Raw genomic sequence first — 19,481 nt, 5'->3', positions numbered from 1 at the left:
TAAAAAATATCTCTTCAAATCTTAACTCATATTCTATAAAATCTTTCATTTAAAAAAAAAAATCTTACTTCTAAACTTTTAAAATTATTTATATCACGAATCAGTAATAACCTCGATTGAGATGAGCCACCGCCCAAGATCCTGTTTCTAAAGGGACATAAAAAAAATATTTAGTCTATATAAATATTAGAAAAAAATTACATTGTTAAATTATATGAATTTTTTATTATAAAAATAAAATAATTAATAGGTGATGTTTTTAGATGTCAAACAAAAATTTATTCAAAATTTGGAAAAATCTACCTATAATATTTTTGGTGAAATGGATTGACAATGTCAAATGTAAGAGTAAAATGAAATATAGTAGTATTATTTTTTTATTTCCTTTTATTTCTCTTGATCTTATATTAATGTTAAAGTAAAATCACAAAAGGCAGTTGCCTTCAACTTTCTCATTTCCCTGTTATTTCTAATTGTCTTTATATTATCTAAATTATGACCTCTTATATGTTCTCTTGAAGCATAATTGTGAACCATAACTTGTTAATTACCTTGAATATTTTTTTGTTGACATACAATCATTATTGATGTGTCTTTTCATTTGATCAATAATACTCAAAGATAGCTCGTAATCTCATATTGACATATGGTAAATTTAGTCATTTTTTTTAGCATGTGTGTTTATAAAATAATATTAACCATTTGTGTTATTTTTCATATGTTGAAATAGGTTTTTTGAAATTGAAATCGTTAAAATTATATTTTTTCATGGGTTTAAAATTGATAACCAAAAATTAATTTGCGCTTGCGAGACATGACTTTAATTAATCAAATATTATTCTAACACAAATAAGAATTGATCATAAGATTAATTTTGTGTGTTGGTTACAATTTTATTTGTGATCATTGATTAAATAATCTTTCTTTGGTTTCTATTAAAAATGATTTTTTTTAAATATTATCAACCAATTATTAATGATTTTGCATACAATAAAAAAATATTTAAGTAATTTCGAGAAGATCACTTTTTTTGTTAAGAAAAATTAGAAATGGTCGCAACAAGAATTGAACTTAAGTCTCGTACTTCTAACTATTCTAATCACTCTCCACTCAATCATTAGGCTAATTTTAGTGGTCAACAAAATGTAATTAATTTAAAAAACAAAGAAACTTTATTAACTTTTAAAAAAAATTAAGTTTTAGTGTCATTGTTAAAAAAAAAAAAAAAATCCTTCTCACATTGAAGTTGCTTGAATTTTTTTTTTTTCCTGAGATCCGTAGATCATGAACTCAAGACGATTGTCCCTAAACCCCTAAAGATCGGACCTGCTTATATTAATACTCATATCTATTAAACTTACATTTTCATGATTTTTTTTTATATTATTGTCGATAAGACGGATTCACTTACAAAAATGATTGTTTAAATTATAGTCAAGAAGGTCAAATTAAATTCAACAAACTTTTCAATCAACTTTCAAAAAGAAACAATTATTTTTTAATTTTTATTCAAATGAGATATTTTTGGCAAATATATATAATACTTTTAAAACAAAGTAACCGAAATTAGAAATTTCAAATATGTAACTAAATATAAAGAAAGTGGTGGATAATCCATTTTTAGTGTATTCCACATGATCTCAGTGAATAAGCAAAAAGTATTTAAAAAAAAAAAAAAGTGAATTTGTGATCCTTAAATGTAAAAACGTTAGGAGGAAGACCTTGATGGCCAAACCTTTTACTAAAGCTGGAATAATATCAACCATGTATATCTACCCTTTTTTTCTCCAGTGTTATATATAGTTTCGCACTACTACAGAGTCAATTCTTTTTTCCCCTCTGTGATAGTAGACTCGTAGTACTACACAGTGAAATTCATGACAAGAATAGCTTTACTGTTTTAAAGATCCAAAGCCGTGAAATTTCCTGGTAAAGCTAAGTGGGGATTTTTTATTACTCTCTCACAAACTATCTTCTTCCATTCATTCTCACTTCACAACCTCTTCTTCATTTATTAATTTTTAGGAAATGTATTATGATGAAATGGCCTTTATTGCTTATAATATTTTCTCTCGTGTCCATTGCCACCTGTGCTGTGTCCATCAAATTCTAAGGCTCCCTCTTTGATATTTGTTCTGAATTTCAGGCTTTCCAAAGCTTTTTTCAAGCTTTTCCGTTTCATCCCAACTGATTGATTCTTTGAATACTAACGGCTTTGGTTCGGGATTTCAGCATCACCGACCCGAACCGCCAACTTTATCTTCTCTACCAAACACTTGTCGCAAGAGTTCTTTTATTGCTGCAATAGTTTATTAGAGGGTAATAAGTTATTATAAAGTATAGACCCTGTCACTCCAAAGTGTTCTGTTTTGGTTTCAGTTTGCTTCTTAAGATGGCAAAGCTTGCAGTTCCATCTATGTTTTCCATGAGGCACTTTCTGGTGCTCTCGCTGGCTCTCAATGTGAGCTTGATCCTGAGAACCACGTATTATGAGAGTGAAGAAGGAAGCAAGAGGTTTTGCTTGAAGAAGAAAATGATGGCAGATGCGGATTCTGAAAGAGAGGGACATTTTATCCACAAAGCACGTTTGGCTATATCCACTACTTTCTCTCTCGTTAATTCTACTCGTTCTGGAGGAAAGGAAAGGGTCATCAACTTGGACCAGTAAGTGCAACCTAAGCTTAAGATTCTTTCTTGTTTTGTTTCCTTCATCATGTCTGCATTAAGGTAGTTGATTTTAGTGCTGTTTTTGTTTAGCAAGTTACCTTTTCAAGATTCTTGCTACATCATTCACAACCCTTGTGAGAATTCCTTTGCATCTTCACATCCACAAGTGAACATCTTTTCCTTCTTAACTTATTATGCCCTTTTTCGGACTCATGGTGGAGTAAATTTCCCCATGACAAAAGCATAGAAAATTAAGGTTATTAGGATGATGTCACTCGTTTTCTCTTTTTTTCTTTTCTTTTCCAGCAAAATCTCCGGTTATGCCTAAGCTAAAAATACTAAAAGAAGAAGAAAAAAACATAGTTACCTAAAGTCTTATTTCTTTAATCAAGGATTAAAATTGGATTCTCACTTATACATGAATTTAACTAAAATTTTATATAAAACATGAAAATCATCATTAAAAGTATCATTTTATTCTTATATAAAAAGATTTTTTTTCATTTTTAAATGCTATTAGGTATTTGTTAATAATACTGAAATCAGTTAAACAAGTCTTTCATTTCAGGATTAAAAATCTTGGTATTGTTGTGCGTGTGTGAGAGAGATTTTTGGTCTGTTGCCATTCTTGATAGGGGCCGATTGCTTACGTCGTGCATCTCTGCTTTGCTTCCTGCTCTCGTTCCTGGAAAAGACAGGGACAAGTCATAGTCTCCACTCTAATTTTTTTTTTTTACTTTGAAAAATGTCAGTGACATATAAATAGAGAAATTATTTTATTAAGGAAGCCGCTCCATCCATTTGTGTTGCATTTGCCTTTGTTTGTTGAAGAAATAGAAAGGAGGAGGACAGACATAAATACAAGATTTTGACTGTTTTAAAAGAGAATGCAAATAAAGAAAAAAATACTATTAGCAAAGTCCCCTCCATTTCAGTTGCATTTAAGAACAATTCTCCCCTTAAGTAAGTTTATCTTCGAAATAGAAATAAATAAATAAGGATGTCTGTATTTCAGTTTAATTTATATTAAAACATATCTTGCATTTATGTTATTAAATTTAAGTATAAATATATTATTATTTTATTAAAAATAAATTTAATTCACCAATATATAATTAAAAATAAATTTATTTTAAAGATATTTTATATTTAATATATTTAAAAGTATTTAAATATTAAGTATTTTATATTTTTAAATTTAATTTTCAAGATTTTAATTTTATAATAGAAAAGTATTGATAGATTAAAGAAGTTAGATTCATAGTGTGTTTATATCAGCTGTGAAGACGTGATTTTTTACGTTTAGGTTGAAGTAGAAAATAGTCACTTCTCCGGAAATTTAGAATCAGATGTGGAAAGAGAAGGAAAACTTGAGTTTAATAATCAAAACTAAACACACACACTCAATAGAAGGGACTGATCTTCTACATATATTAAAATAAATAATAAGTAAATTTTTTTTTGGAAATGGTATAATAATTTAGTTATTATTTTAATTGGATAAATCTAACTAAATTAATCCGATTTTAATCAGAAACCGAAAAGTTATAAAAATTGAAAGTAAACCAACCCAATCAAATGAGATTAAATCTCAACCCAAAACACTTGAATTTGCCCTCCATGTTGGGACTTGGTAAATTGTGAAAATAGACCTTGATCAGAGCACAACATCCTTCGTGTTCAACGATCCTATATTGTCGTCTCTCTGTTCCCGAGTTGGAGGAGAGTGATACGGAGTTAGTTATACCAGTTAGGGGTTGGATATGTTAGTTAAGTGTATAAAAGGGAATAAGACCCATACATGAAGGGACACATTCAGTCTATTGTAAAAACACAAATCTTCACTCTGCTCACTCTGATTAATAAAACTTTCTTCGGAATCTCTTCTATTCACGATTCCCTAGCTTTCATTTGGTTCTTCGGTTACCTAAATCCCTAGAACTACTTCTTTCCTTATCAATTGGTATCAGCCTGTTCCTTCCTTTTGCAATCCTTCTCCATGGCCGAAAACACCAGGACTCAGGCAGCAATGAAGGAGATGGAGGATCGTCTCGCAGCCCGATTAGAAACACGTTTGATTGAACTTACGGGAAACATCAAGAAGGCGCTGGATGAATCTTTAAAGAACAGCATTCAAGAAGTCTTCCGGAGTTCACACGAAGGCAATGATAGTCATCATTCTTCTGGGAGTGCGACTCAGCACAAGGGGTCTCATCCACATTCTTCTTACGGAACAAGACTGGCCAGAATCGATTTTCCAAAATTTGGGGGCGATAACGTGCATCAATGGATCTACCAAGCTGAGAATTATTTCTCTATTGATAATACTCCCAATGATGTGAAAGTCAAGATAGCGATCATCCACCTTGAAGGCAAAGCCTTGCAATGGCATACGGCATTTGTTCGTTCTGCAGGTAATTTTCCTATTCATAATTGGGCGGCCTACACTAGCCTATTGATTGACAGGTTCGGTGCAGTCTGTGATGATCCAATGGCAGAATTAATGAAGCTGAGACAAACCACTAGTGTTGAGAAATACCATGAGGATTTTGATGCTATCGTGGCTCGGTTACAACTCTCGGAAGAGCATACGTTGAGCTGTTTCTTGGGAGGACTAAAGCAGGACATTCAAATGCTGGTCAGGATGTTTCAACCAGATTCTGTGAGAAGGGCATTTACTCTGGCAAAGATGTATGAAGCTGCCAGTTCTCAATCCTCGGTAGCAACTACCCTTGCGAAACAGACTCGAAATCTTTCTAACCAAAAGTCAATACTAGGAGAAAAACCGGTTGCTCTACCAACTGCAGGGGTAGACAACTCCAAGACAGCACCCAAGATTCACAAGAATCTTACCCCAGCGTATATGGCCGAAAGGAGAGCTAAAGGCCTTTGTTACTTCTGCGATGAACCCTTTACTCAATCTCACAGTTTGACTCACAAGAAATTGCAGATACACGTTTTAGAAGTCAATGAAGGTGATGACGAAAGCTCGACACTTGATAGTGCTACAGAAAATGAAGAAGTTGGAATGAAGGAGCCTCAAATTTCAGTGAATGCCTTAACAGGAATTGCCAATTTTAGAACCATGCGAATTACTGGTTATCATAACAAGAAACCTCTCCATGTGCTGATCGATAGTGGCAGTACCCACAACTTCTTGGATATTAATATAGCCAAGAAGTTGGGTTGTCAGATTGTGGAAATGGAACCTTTGAATGTTGTTGTTGCAGATGGAACTAAACTGCAAATTTCCTCGGTGGTACAGAAATTCTCTTGGACGATCCAGCAAACTACTTTCACTTCGGCCATGTTGCTTCTTCCTTTAGGTTGCTGTGATTTGGTGCTTGGCATCGAATGGTTGGTGACATTAGGTAATATTACTTGGAACTTTGACAAATTGACAATGGAGTTTATCGTCCAAGGCCGCAGACATGTCCTTCGAGGTACCTCTTCCAGTGGACTCCATACCATTAAAAGACAACAGGTACAAAAGACTCTACAAGACGGGGTACACCTTACAATGATCAGCCTATGCGAAGATGATACTTCCTTACTTCAATCTATGACTACACATGCGGCTCAACCAGCTATTCCACAAATCATTTTGCAACTTTTGGATGACTTCAAAGACATTTTCCAGGAGCCCACCCAACTTCCTCCTTCTAGACCCAACTATGATCATACAATTCCGTTAATACAGGGCGCTAGCCCTGTGAATAAACGACCCTACAGGTATGCAAGACATCAGAAGGATATTATAGAAGGCTTGATTCAGCAATATTTGAAGACTGGAGTTATACAACACAGCACCAGCCCCTATGCAAGCCCGGTGGTATTGGTTGGAAAGAAAGACGGTTCTTGGCGCTTATGCGTGGATTATAGAGATCTGAATCAAGCTACAATCAAAAACAAGTTTCCCATTCCATTGGTGGATGACTTATTAGATGAGTTGCATGGCTCTACGGTATTTTCGAAAATAGATCTGCGAGCAGGTTATAATCAAGTCCGAATGGCCAAATCTGATGTGGGAAAGACAGCCTTTAGGACACATGGAGGACACTACGAGTATTTGGTCATGCCATTTGGGCTTACAAACGCCCCAGCCACCTTCCAAGGCCTTATGAATGACATTTTCAAACACGCTTTGAGGAAGTTCCTATTGGTTTTTTTTGATGATATACTCATCTATAGTAAGTCCTTCGATGATCATGTGAGACATTTACAGCAGGTCTTGTTAACCATGAGAAAGAATTCGTTATTTGCCAAAAGGTCCAAATGCTACTTTGCGGTTGGAAAGGTAGAATACTTGGGTCATTTCATAAGTGGTGAGGGTGTTTCAACTGATCCAGCAAAAATAGAAGCTATGGTTCATTGGCCATTACCGCAGTCCATAAAACAACTTAGAGGCTTCCTTGGGCTAGCTGGATATTACAGGCGGTTTGTTCACAGGTATGGAATTGTGGCTAAACCTCTCACTGATATGCTAAAAAAGGATAATTTTTCTTGGACACAGGAAGCCAAATTAGCCTTCCAGCATCTCAAACACTTGTTGTCTTCTACCCCCGTCTTGGCATTACCCGATTTTAGCAAAACATTTTTAATTGAAGTGGATGCTTCTGGCTCAGGCATTGGAGCAGTTTTGATGCAAGCTAACCATCCTATTGCCTATATCAGCAGACCCCTCAATAAACAACAACAAGCTCTCTCCACGTATGAAAAAGAGCTAATTGCAGTAGTGTTTGCTGTCCAAAAATGGCGACATTACTTGTTAAATAGGCACTTCATTATTCGAACTGATCATTACAGCCTGAAATATATCCTAGACCAGAGACTATCCACTGTTTTTCAGCAAAAATGGTTAGTCAAACTCATGGAATTTGATTTTTCTATTGAGTATAAACAAGGGAAAGAGAATGTTGTCGCTGATGCACTCTCTAGAGTGGACTTTCCGGAATGCCATGCTCTAGTTACTTGCCAATTCCAATCTGATTTAGTGGCCAGAATCCAACAACTATGGTCATCTGACCTTACTCTGCAGAAAGTAATTTCTGAGATTGAGAAGGATCCATCATCACACAAGCATCACACTTGGGTTAATGGTGAACTGCGAAGGAAAGGGAGATTGGTTATTGGAGGTGATCAGACCTTGCGAAAAGATATTTTCCAGTGGTTACACGCCTCTGCAGTTGGAGGACATTCGGGCAGGCAGGCTACTCTACAAAGACTCAAGGCGGTAGTGTATTGGAAAGGGATGCACAAGGATGTTCAGCTGTTTGTTCAACAATGCGTTACGTGCCAGCAATGTAAGTATGATACGACAGCTTCTCCTGGATTGTTACAACCTCTCCCGATTCCGGGTCATGTATGGCAGCACATCGCAATGGACTTTATTGAGGGATTACCAATTTCTTATGGCAAAAAGGTTATTTTTGTGGTTGTAGACAGATTAAGTAAAGCTGCACATTTCATGTCTTTATCCCATCCCTATACAGCTGCGGAAGTAGCCCAGTCCTTCATGGATAATGTCTTCAAACTCCACGGGTTCCCAGATTCTATCACTAGTGACAGAGATGCGGTCTTCACCAGCCAATTTTGGAAGGAGTTCATGAGTCTCCAAGGGGTCCAGATTCAGTTGTCCACTTCCTATCACCCTCAGACTGATGGACAGTCTGAAGTGGTCAATCGCTGCCTTGAAACATACTTACGGTGCATGTGTTCTGACTGTCCTCAACAGTGGTCCAAATGGCTTCCTTTGGCTGAATGGTGGTACAACACTACCTTTCATTCTTCTATACAAGCCACTCCTTATGAGATTGTTTATGGACAACCTCCTCCAGCTTATTTGCCTTATCTACCGGGGGAATCCAAGTTGGGATTGGTTGATAGAAGCCTGGTAAAAAGAGAAGAAATGCTAAAGGTTCTCAAGTTTCATTTACGAAGGGCTCAAGACAGGATGAAACAAATTGCAGACAAGCACCGGACTGATAGACAATTTGTAATTGGAGACTTCGTTTATGTCAAGCTACACTCCTATCGACAAGTTTCTGTTGCTCACAAAAATTGTGCTAAATTAAGTCCTAAGTTTTTCGGTCCTTTCAAGGTGTTAGACCGTATTGGAGCTGTTGCATACAAGCTGGATCTTCCTACCTCGTCTAGAATACATCCTGTTTTTCATGTCTCACAGCTCAAAAGGCATATTGGTGATCTGGTTTCAAGCCCTACACTTCCTCTGCATGCTGCTGATGCCATTTCTGACAAAGAACCTGAAGCAATTTTGGATCGAGTTACTGTCAAAAGGGGAAACAAAGCTGTCACGAAAGTCTTGGTTAAGTGGAAGCACCAACTTCCTGAAGATGCTAGTTGGGAGTTTTACTATGATCTGAAACAGAAGTTTCCTTCTTTTCATCCTTGAGGACAAGGATTTTTTCAAGCAGGGGGGATTGATACGGAGTTAGTTATACCAGTTAGGGGTTGGATATGTTAGTTAAGTGTATAAAAGGGAATAAGACCCATACATGAAGGGACACATTCAGTCTATTGTAAAAACACAAATCTTCACTCTGCTCACTCTGATTAATAAAACTTTCTTCGGAATCTCTTCTATTCACGATTCCCTAGCTTTCATTTGGTTCTTCGGTTACCTAAATCCCTAGAACTACTTCTTTCCTTATCAGAGAGTCGAAAGTTTGTTGGGGGAAATGAAGAGGTTCATCGCGTTCATTGGGTACAGAATATGTGGATTGTTTTCTGTTGATAAAACAAAATAAAATAAAAATAGCGCAATTTCTTTATATTATTTTATAAATATATTAATTAATTAAGTTAAATTAAAATAAAATACAAACCAAACACGTTTACATTTGTTTTTCATCTAAACTAGTTAATTATAGTATTTTACTAGGATAAATTGAAACTGATATTATTAATCAGTTTCTCATTCTTTAGTTTGAATCTCTTATTCAATGGCCAATCAATTTTTATTTTTATTTTATTTAGAGTAAATTAGTCATGGTAGATATGCTAAATTACCAAAAATATCCTAGAAACAACCTTGTGCAAATAATGTATTAGCAGCACTAGACACAAGAATAGTGCTGTGGTATATGGAGTCTAACGTAGCACCGTGGATGGTTCTTATTGTTATTTGACCAACAACATTATAATTATAGTAGTTATTATGTTGGTTAAGGTAGTCGTGGACCTCAAACTACTAAAAAGCTACACATCGTAACTGGGGCTTTAGGAGCACAAGGTACAGCAGCAACATGGAAGAAGAATTGCTATTACCAAAGAAGTTGGTGGGGGCCATGTGCCTGATGCGCATCCAGCAATATGAAGACACCCTTTTGCCATGAGCAAAAGACTTATGGGAATGAAAGTGCGCCTTGGGTTGTGAATTGTGATGAGAGAGATCTTTACAACTTTTGGCCGCCCCAATTGTGAAACACTCAAATGTAGCTGTTGATACTTTATACGTGTCTTCTTCTTTTCCCTGTTAACATATGGGTCGTCTGGATCACCTACTTCGTGGGCCCTGCGTAAATGGAAGTCCATGTTTAACGTATTCTGTCTTTCTTTAACTTACCATGCCCCAGCCCATTCATCTCATGTCAAATGCAAATCCTTATAAGTTATATCTAATCCTATAGTATAGATCAACGGACCCAACATTGGTTTTCCTCAAAAATGACACTTGATGCTTATATACACCTACAGAGAGAATGAGAAAAAAGTGTAAATATAATTCATGATTTGATACTACCCTTTTACTCATCTTTAATTTCTTTTCCCTTACCTTACCTCATCCATAATACATGCAGCCATTAACTCAACACTGTTTCTTCAACGAGTTCTTTCCTCCTTTCTTTTCTTACCTGCCCCACTGTGCATGCTTTCACTGTTCCACTGTTTTTGCAATCTACCCTGCTTGATACTTTTCTAGGGCGAAGTAAAGATTGTTGTAGGCCGTTCATAGCACCACGTTGTTTCAGATTTCAGATATCAGAATCAGATCATGCCCTACATCCACATGGTTCGATTATATTATATTGTGGAATGACATAGATACAGCATGCTACATGCTGGATGGAATAAAACAAAACACGGTGCAATCATATGTCAACTTTATTTGTAATAATAGAAAATGATGACCAGAATTTAATAATGAAAAATGCTAGTAATTCTTTTAGTACGGCCATGAATTTATATTATATAATTAATGATGATCCGGTTTGCTATTCGAGCATTCAAGGTGCTAATTAAATTTAATTAATGTTGGTATATGCAGTGGAGATCCAACAATGTATGAAAGATTTTGGCGGTTAAGGGGTGACAAGACCACGATCATAATTCCAGGATGGCAATCCATGAGCTATTTATCTGATACATCAAACATTTGCTGGTTTCTGGAGGCTGAGTTTGCAAAGGAAGTAGTGAGGTTGCACAAAGTGGTGGGAAATGCTGTGACAGAAGGTCGCCATATTGTTGTTGGGACAGGTTCCTCTCAGTTAATTCTGGCTGCACTTTATGCTCTGTCTTCGCCTGATGCTCATGAACCAATCAGTGTGGTATCTGCCGCACCCTATTATTCGGTGAGTCGTGCATGCATGATCCAAAAGTATGCTACTAGAGTCTTTGTTTAATATTTCTATACTTGAACTTTTTTAAAAAGAAACTCTAGTGTGCTCACTAACCAAAGTAATACTATATAATTAAAAAGGGCATCGGCATTGGATATTTTGAAAGGTTAAAAGGTATATCTTTTGTTTAAATAGTTGGTACTTGGTATATGTAGTGTTTGAGAGAATCTAGTGTTTCGTTAGTTGGTATTTCTTTGTTTTTAAAGGAATTCTCCCATGTGCCCATTACCGAATCTACCTCGTTTGTCTTCATCAATGTCTTCTTCTCTCTTGCATGGGCCTGAACCTGATCACATGAACACTTGTGGTGAACGGTCGCATGTGCTGAGCTGAAAAAGAGTAAAATTTAGCTTCCAGACTGTCAAAGATATTGCTATTTCAAACTAGACGGTCATTCTTGCAATTTATAAAGTACGAAAAGGAAAAAAAAAATGGTCTTGCTAAATAGTTATTTATAAAGAATCAAGCTATGCACCCCTGAATTTAATAATAATAAAAAAGTTTAGTGGGAGTTACTTATGGAATTCTTAAACTTGCAATTGTACCATTGGAATAATTGACGTGACAGTTCTTATTAAGAATTTTTATAATTCTTGAGAACTATTAAATAATTATAGGATCTACCAAAAATGAGTTAAACAACTCCATTATAGTTACACTACAGAGTGGAAAATTTAGATACATTTAATATTTGTGGAGGACATAAAATGTGTTCAATATTTCTTCTATTTATAATCAGAAGAATGATTATGACATTGATTATCACCATGTACATGCTCTTGCAGAAGAACAATTCTAAATTTTCCTGACCAATCTTTCTAAACATTCAATAAAGGTAGTTTTAAAATTTTTCATGTACTTTTTAACATCTGAATTAGGATAATTATTAGCTAGGAAGATATAGCAAAAGTCCTTGGAGAATCCTAAGAGTGTTCTATATTAAAAGTAAATTTGTTACCTTATGTGTGATCAGTTCACGGTTAAATGTTGAATTGACGAATTACTTGCAGTCCTACCCATCAATGGCAGATTACCAGAAATCAGGCCTTTACAAATGGGCTGGTGATGCAGAGAGTTTTGACAAAGAGGGTCCTTATATTGAGCTGGTTACTTCTCCCAATAATCCTGATGGATTTAGAAGGCGATCAATGGTCAACCGAAGCCAAGGACTATTGATTCATGACCTTGCCTATTATTGGCCTCAATACACTCCAATATCATCCCCTTCAGATCATGATCTCACGCTTTTCACTGTCTCAAAAAGCACTGGTCATGCAGGAATGCGCATAGGGTAAGTTCTTAGTAGATAACAATACTTTGTCCCCCTCAATTATTCATGTGGAGTTGCCCTTTTATAACTTAGCTCAAACTTAATAACATATAAGAAGATATATAAGGGTAGCCATCTAAGCATGATTAGCTCCACCACCTTATTAGGATGTAAAGATCAACATGTGTTATTACATCATTAAAATGTTTCTCATTTAAATTAATACAATAATGCTTCTCTTAGAAGTTACACTATTTAATGAAGTAACACATTGTTTTGTTGGTGAATATTGATGAGGTAACATATGATACATGCTTGAATAATAGTGCATAAGATATTATCAAAATCAAACTGAAACGTAATAGATCATATAAATAAATTTCTTATAAAGTTTTAACATATATACCTTGCAGGTGGGCTCTTGTCAAAGATAAAGAAGTTGCAAAGAAAATGACTAAATTCATAGAGCTAAATACAATTGGTGTCTCTAAGGATTCTCAACTCAGAGCTGCCAAGGTTTTAAAGGCAGTGTCTGACAGCTGCGAACAAGAAAACTCCAAAAATGAGGAATCATTTTTCAAGTACAGCTACAAGCTCATGGCGCAAAGGTGGAAGCAACTGAGAGAAGTAGTTGAAGCCGGTGAGTTGTTCACTTTGCCCCAATTTTCTCCTGCATTCTGCACCTTCTTTGGCCAGGAGATGGATCCTCAACCAGGTAATTAATCGATTAACATATTTGATTGAGGAACTTGACTCACCAATTATATATGCCTTAACAATTAGATTTTCGTGCCTGGATATGATTACTTTTTTTCTCCCTTTGTTATATTGTTTGTACCTACTTTGCAGCTTTCATGTGGTTGAAGTGTGAGGGAGATATAGAGGACTGCGAAAGCTTCCTTCGAGGACACAAAGTTTTAACAAGAAGTGGGAAACACTTCGGGGCTAGCCCAAAATACGTAAGAATTAGCATGCTGGATACAGATGAAACTTTTATACAATTAATAGATAGACTATTAGCCATACAAGAGCGAGAATGAAAATTTATGTTATCCATCGTGTATATTTATAACTAATAAAAGTGGTAGTTTGGATATAATATTCGCCCGTGCAATTTTGCTTATCCATGCATAAGAATATGTTCTACACTTTTACGTAACATATTTGGGTATTTATAAAAAAACAAAAGCAAAAAAACATATTTGGGTCTTGAGGGTTGGGGCCGCTAAAAAATGATCAACTTATAGGAGATAAGATTCTTAAATATGGCAGTTATCAGCCCAATATAATTAGCCTACACGTTTTCATGTGGCCTTAATTAAAATCAATCATGGGTGAGATAGCTGATTGGACCATTTAAGACTTATTTGGATGTTTAAGATATATAATTGGTTATGTGTATTTTTATTTCTTAATTTTTTAAAATTTTATTTTTAGTTTCTAAACATTTTAACTGATGTTACTTCTTAAACTTCATATTTTTTATTTCTTCTATTTAGTATTACTGTTAAGTATTGTCATTAAGTGATGACTGTTACATCACCTATCTCATTATCAACTAGTCTAATCAGGCAATTATATGTATTTTTCTTTAGTAAATTATGTTTTAAGTTTCTTATCTTTTAAATGAAATTTACATTTAGTTTCTCAACATTTTTTTTTATCAATCACAATCTCTCTTTTTTTTTATTTTATAAAATTTGTTTTTAGTTTCTTAAAAAATATCACCTTTAATTGATGATGTGGTAGTCCTGTGACTTATTACTGTGTAGTTAGTCTACTAGTTTGAGGCAATAGTCATATATGATAAGATGTTAGTTTGAGACAATTTTTTTAGCAGTTCTAAGGTGCTATAATATTTTTTGGTAATGTAAATGTATAAGAAAAATTCAAGAAAAAACGAAAAAGGGTATGTAGTAAGCAAAAATAATCACCCACAAAACACAAATCAAATACCCACTTTGAAATATTCTTGAAACATTGAAACCTATCTTTATCGCTTCGTATTATTGTCATTGAATTCTTGAAACATTGAAACTTTTTCTTCATCGCTTTGTATTATTGTTACCGTTTTGCGCATTGTGTTTGTCCTGAATGGTGTTTTCCTTGGAAAAAAAAATTATTCATGGGAACAAGATTAAAATGAAGACTTAGCATTATTAACTTTTTTTTAGGAATGGAGTACGAAAAGGGTTCAAATATTCGAGTTATTGAGTCTGCTAGTACTTGAAATTTTGATTCATAGGTGTACTTGTTGACAAAAAGTATTTGTCTAATATACTTGGTCCTCAATCTTTGATTCTTGATACTTGAAATGGTAGTTATATCTGAAAAAATAAAATAAAAATTGACGCTTAAGTCAATGAGAATTTGGATGTATATTGTAACTTTAAGAATGAGCATACCTCTGAAGATGATATATATATATATATATATATATATATATATATATATATATATATATATATATATATATATATATATATATATATGAGAAAAAAAATATTATCGTATTCAAAATCTTTTAATGATTTAACGGTCGAATGTTGCGTTCTACTAGACTTACAACGTGTTTGGTTTATTGTTTAAACTCACCAAACTTATACAGAGAAGTTACAAAATGTTACTTCTTATTTTAATGCATTGGAAAGAGGGAATTTCAGTTTACAAATGTGCAAATGAATATCCAAACATGTACTTAGTCATGAAAGAAGTTATTTAGTAAGATAAGTACTCTTCGACCCAAAAGATATATGAATACTCTGTTTGGTCAAGACAAGCATTATCCAAATCCACGCTACATAATTATGGTGACCTTCTTTGAGTACTAGGCCTAGAACTAATAGTAGGTCTTCGTGAGTTTGAGACTTATATGGTACAATAGGTTTAATGATTAGTCTATGTGTTATTTGTGTTTTAGGTTAATTAATTTTGATTCATAGATTTAATAATTTGTGATTTTGATTTGTATCCGTGTTGTTTTTGTGTTTTACATTAATTTATGACTAGGGATGACAAACATATCCGTACCCGCGGGTAATACCTGAACCCGTCCCGACTTTGACAGGGAATATCCGATTTGACCAGGTACGGGTACAGGTATGGGTAAAACTCGATATATTAAATCGGGTACGAGTATGTACTTACTCGCCTCGTACTCGTCCCCGTTCTCATTTTTAATTTAATACTCACTTTCAATTTAATTATATTAAAAAAATTTAATATTTTTTTATGTGTGATTATTTATTATAATATAAGATAAAAAAAATAACCTAATTATAATTATAATATAATAAAAAAATAATTTAAAAATATGATTTTTTTACAAAAATAAAAAATAAAAAAATTAACAGGTATGAGTATGGGTACGGGTATACCCGATACCCGACGGGGACGGAGAGGAAGATGAAAATCTATACCTGACGGGTATGGGGACGGGGACGGGTATCATGAAACCCGTACCCGACCCGCCCCGTTGTCATCCCTATTTATGACCAATAAGTTGTTTGTAAATGGAGAATTGTTGATTGAAGGTTAATTAATTTTAAATCATAGATCGGATGATTTTGTGATTTTGATTTTGCTTATCCGTGATGTTTGTGTTTTAGGTTAATTATGACCTGATGAGTTATTATCATATCTAGAAAATTTATAGCACCTTAGAACTATTAAAATAATTATCAAACTAACAATATTTTATTATGTATATATTTAGTTATGACTTAAATATGTTTTTAGTCCCTCAAATTTAAGATAAATCTATTTTTGGTCCTTTAAATTTAAAATTATTATTTTTAGTCCCTGTAATTTTAAAAAAATATTATTTTAGTCCTTATATTCAAATTTTATTAAGAAATTTATCAAATATTATTGCATAAAATCTACGTATTGATGTCCCTATTAGTAAAAATGTCATATTAAATCTAGTTGATATTGCATACTCGTCTTAACTAGTCACTTTCAGATATGTTATTGGTGACCTGAAGGACTAAAACAAGATTTTTAAAAATTACAAGAACTAAAAATAATAATTTTAAATTTGAGAAACCGAAAACAAATTTATCTTAAATTTGAATAATTAAGAACATATTTAAGTCTTTAGTTATTTATGAGAAGTCATAAAATCATCAAACCAACAACATTTTATTATGCATATATTACGTTAAATTATTAATGAGAAGTCATATGATTGTTAATGTGGTTATTTCTCATCACTTAACAATAATATGCTTAATGAGAAAAGTTAAAAGAAAATTTACAAACAATTATTAAGGACATCAAGTTATTAATAAGAAATCATATGATTATTGATGTAGATATTAACTCATCGCCTTAACAATAATGTACTTAATGAGAAAAATAAAATATAATTACAAACAATTAGTAAGGACGTCAAGTTATTAATGAGAAGTCATATGATTATTGATGTCGTTATTAACTTATCATTTAACAATAATATACTTAATGAGAAAAATTAAAAATAATGATAAACAATAATTATGGGAATAAGATTGATCATTTTTTAAAAAAAACTAAAAGTGAATATCTACTAATAAAATAGAAAAATTGATTTTTTAAAAGATGAAAAACTAAAGACATAATTAAAAAGAATATACTTAATGAGTAAATCTTGAACGACTATCATTTTGAGGGGTGTACTAAGAGTATTGAGGTAGTTTATGTTTTTTCATGCACCTAGATCGGTTCATTTCTCTCTTATCTCCCTTTGACTTTGTCTTTTCCTTACCTTGTTCTTTACTGAAACATTCTCTAAACTTGACAAGTTTCTCCATCTGCATATATTTTGTCGTTCTACAACGAAGTTCTTCCATGGAAAGTGTCAATTTCTTGTATAAACTATCAAGAAAAAGGCCCTACCTCAAAGCTAACAACATTTGATGTAGAGCAACCTCCTTGACCAAGTTGGGGATTTCAAAAGGCATCTTCCCAAACTTGTCATGAAGGCCATGAGAGACTCATCCTTACCTTGCTTGATGTTGATAAGAGCTGCCAACATCATGGCATATGGTCGACTAGTACCAAACTGCATTGTGAACTAAGAGACCATTACCAAAAGGATTTGACCGAATGGGGTGGAAGATGGGTAGACCATCTTAGGGTCGCTCCCTTAATTAATCAACACATGATTGCATCAGTATTGGTGAACATGCTAACATAAAAGACATACAAGTTAACATGATCATCTAGGTCAAAGGTGTCATACTTGTCCAATCCCAAGCTCTTCCACCCCCTTGGGAGTGGTGCTTCCATAATTTCATTAGTAAAAGGTAAGGGTGTGCATGGATCAGTTTTTTTAAAAAATCAATCCAAACTGATCTGATCCGTTTTTAAATGGATTAGATTAGTGAATTTCGATCTGACCCAGTTTACTGATCTGGTTTTGAACTAAACCTAATTAAGAGGTCAATTTCGAACCAATTTTGATTCGGATTTATGGATTAATTTGTTTCCAAAATGGATCAGATGAAAATTGGTTTAAAACTGGTTTTTTAAAACCAATTTTTTAACCAATTTTTTAAACCAATTTTTGTAAAGTAGTTTTTTTAAATCATATTTTTTTTACCAAATTTTTTAACCTAGTTTTTAAAGCTATTTTTTAACCCAATTTTTTAAATAAAATTTTCTTACCAACTTTTTTAAACAAATTTTTCAACCAATTTTTTTTAAAACCAGATTTTTTTAAACCACTAATTCTTGTTTGCATCATACATGTGATGTCCATCCACAAAAGTAAAAGGAATAGATCATAACATGAAAAAATAAAGACATCCGTAAACAACTCACATCACCTATCAAAAATTACAATATATATCTTAATTCTTAAAAGAAACTTGAAAATATCTAATTTAAAATATTCCACCAACTATTTGCTCAATTGGCTTTGAGTCACACCAAAATATCCACAAAGTAATCACTATGGTCATATTATATCCACTAAAATATCTACCAATTAATTCAAAGTGACTTGAGTCATAACAAGAATTACAATGTCTAAATCATATCGTTAATTAAATAATCCATCTTCAATCATCACCAAGTGTAACAGAGTAGGCTAAATAAGCAATGTCTGGTGGGAAACAATTGCTGTAAAATGAAAAAAAATAGTTATCAATTATTGATCAAATTATAATAAGCATATAATACAATAATGCAAATAAAATAAATCTAGCTTAGGTGTAAGAGAATTGCGATACAGATCAAAAAATCTTCCTCCAATACTGAAGACAAATTTAAAGGCCATTGTAGAAATAGGTATAACAAGCAAATCTCTAGCCATTTTTGCAAGAATTGGAAATCTACCCGAGTTGAGCTTCCACAATTCAAAATATCACTACAAGAAAATGACGATTTTGCGACGGTTATATGGCCTACATTGCGACGGTTAGAACTGCTGCAAAGACAACATTGCGACGGTTTGAGAACCGTCGCAGAATCGTCCGTCACCAGGCAATTTTGCGACGGTTATCAGAACCGTTGCACAAACCGTCGCAAAATTGAAATTGCGACCGTTTCATCAACTGTCGCAGCAAATGCCTCTATATTAACATTGCGACCCTTTCATCAACTGTCGCACCAACTGCCTCTAAATTAATATTACAACCCTTTTTTTACCCGTCAGAAATTATAATTTTTTTTATTTTAATAAATTTATTAATGTGGCAATTCTCATATTTGACCTTTCAAGGATTTTATTTCACGATATTTCACTATTTAGCATGTTTTATCCTTACTTGTACAATTTCTGGGAAACTTCCCAGAAGGTCACCCATCCCTATACTACTTCAGGTCAAGCACGCTTAACTGTGAAGTTCTGATGAGTAAGCTACCGAAATGTATATGTATGTTGTCAGTATAACTTGTACAAATTAATTCATTTAAGTCAT

General features: G+C 33.6%; 1 protein-coding gene and 1 long non-coding RNA gene across 4 annotated transcripts; one reads left to right on the top strand and one right to left on the bottom strand.

Moving 5' to 3' along the window:
* The first annotated feature begins 1,820 nt into the window (after window positions 1–1,820).
* On the top strand, window positions 1,821–13,699 carry LOC109797027 (tryptophan aminotransferase-related protein 2). 3 transcript variants are annotated; one of them, XM_020356913.3, is made up of 5 exons: window positions 1,821–2,664; window positions 10,955–11,258; window positions 12,317–12,597; window positions 12,990–13,291; window positions 13,426–13,699. In XM_020356913.3, the coding sequence occupies exons 1-5, from the start codon at window positions 2,393–2,395 to the stop codon at window positions 13,614–13,616; spliced, it is 1,350 nt and encodes a 449-aa protein (XP_020212502.1). In that variant the 5' UTR covers window positions 1,821–2,392; the 3' UTR covers window positions 13,617–13,699. The 3 variants fall into 3 exon arrangements, with proteins under 3 accessions (XP_020212502.1, XP_082931574.1, XP_082931573.1); XM_083075448.1 differs by lacking the exons at window positions 10,955–11,258; window positions 12,317–12,597; window positions 12,990–13,291; window positions 13,426–13,699 and adding exons at window positions 3,236–5,081; window positions 5,145–9,291 and having other exon boundaries at window positions 2,527–2,664; XM_083075447.1 differs by lacking the exons at window positions 10,955–11,258; window positions 12,317–12,597; window positions 12,990–13,291; window positions 13,426–13,699 and adding an exon at window positions 3,236–9,291 and having other exon boundaries at window positions 2,527–2,664.
* Window positions 9,705–11,664, bottom strand: LOC145958386 (uncharacterized). The gene is made up of 2 exons (XR_014434145.1): window positions 11,545–11,664; window positions 9,705–10,686 (listed from the first exon to the last, which is right to left on the bottom strand). It is a non-coding gene; the product is annotated as an uncharacterized LOC145958386 (long non-coding RNA).
* Window positions 13,700–19,481: the final 5,782 nt, after the last annotated feature.

This window comes from Cajanus cajan, chromosome 5 (assembly GCF_000230855.2).
Source record: "Cajanus cajan strain Asha chromosome 5, NIPB_CcT2T_4, whole genome shotgun sequence".
In the NCBI taxonomy this organism is placed as follows: Eukaryota; Viridiplantae; Streptophyta; class Magnoliopsida; order Fabales; family Fabaceae; genus Cajanus; species Cajanus cajan.
Note: the sequence above shows the minus strand (reverse complement) of the source record. Positions and strands in the feature narration are given on the sequence as shown.

Bases quoted from the DNA above. Each gene is read 5' to 3' on its own strand.
- LOC109797027 (XM_083075447.1), top strand. From the start codon at position 4,667: ATGGCCGAAAACACCAGGACTCAGGCAGCAATGAAGGAGATGGAGGAT.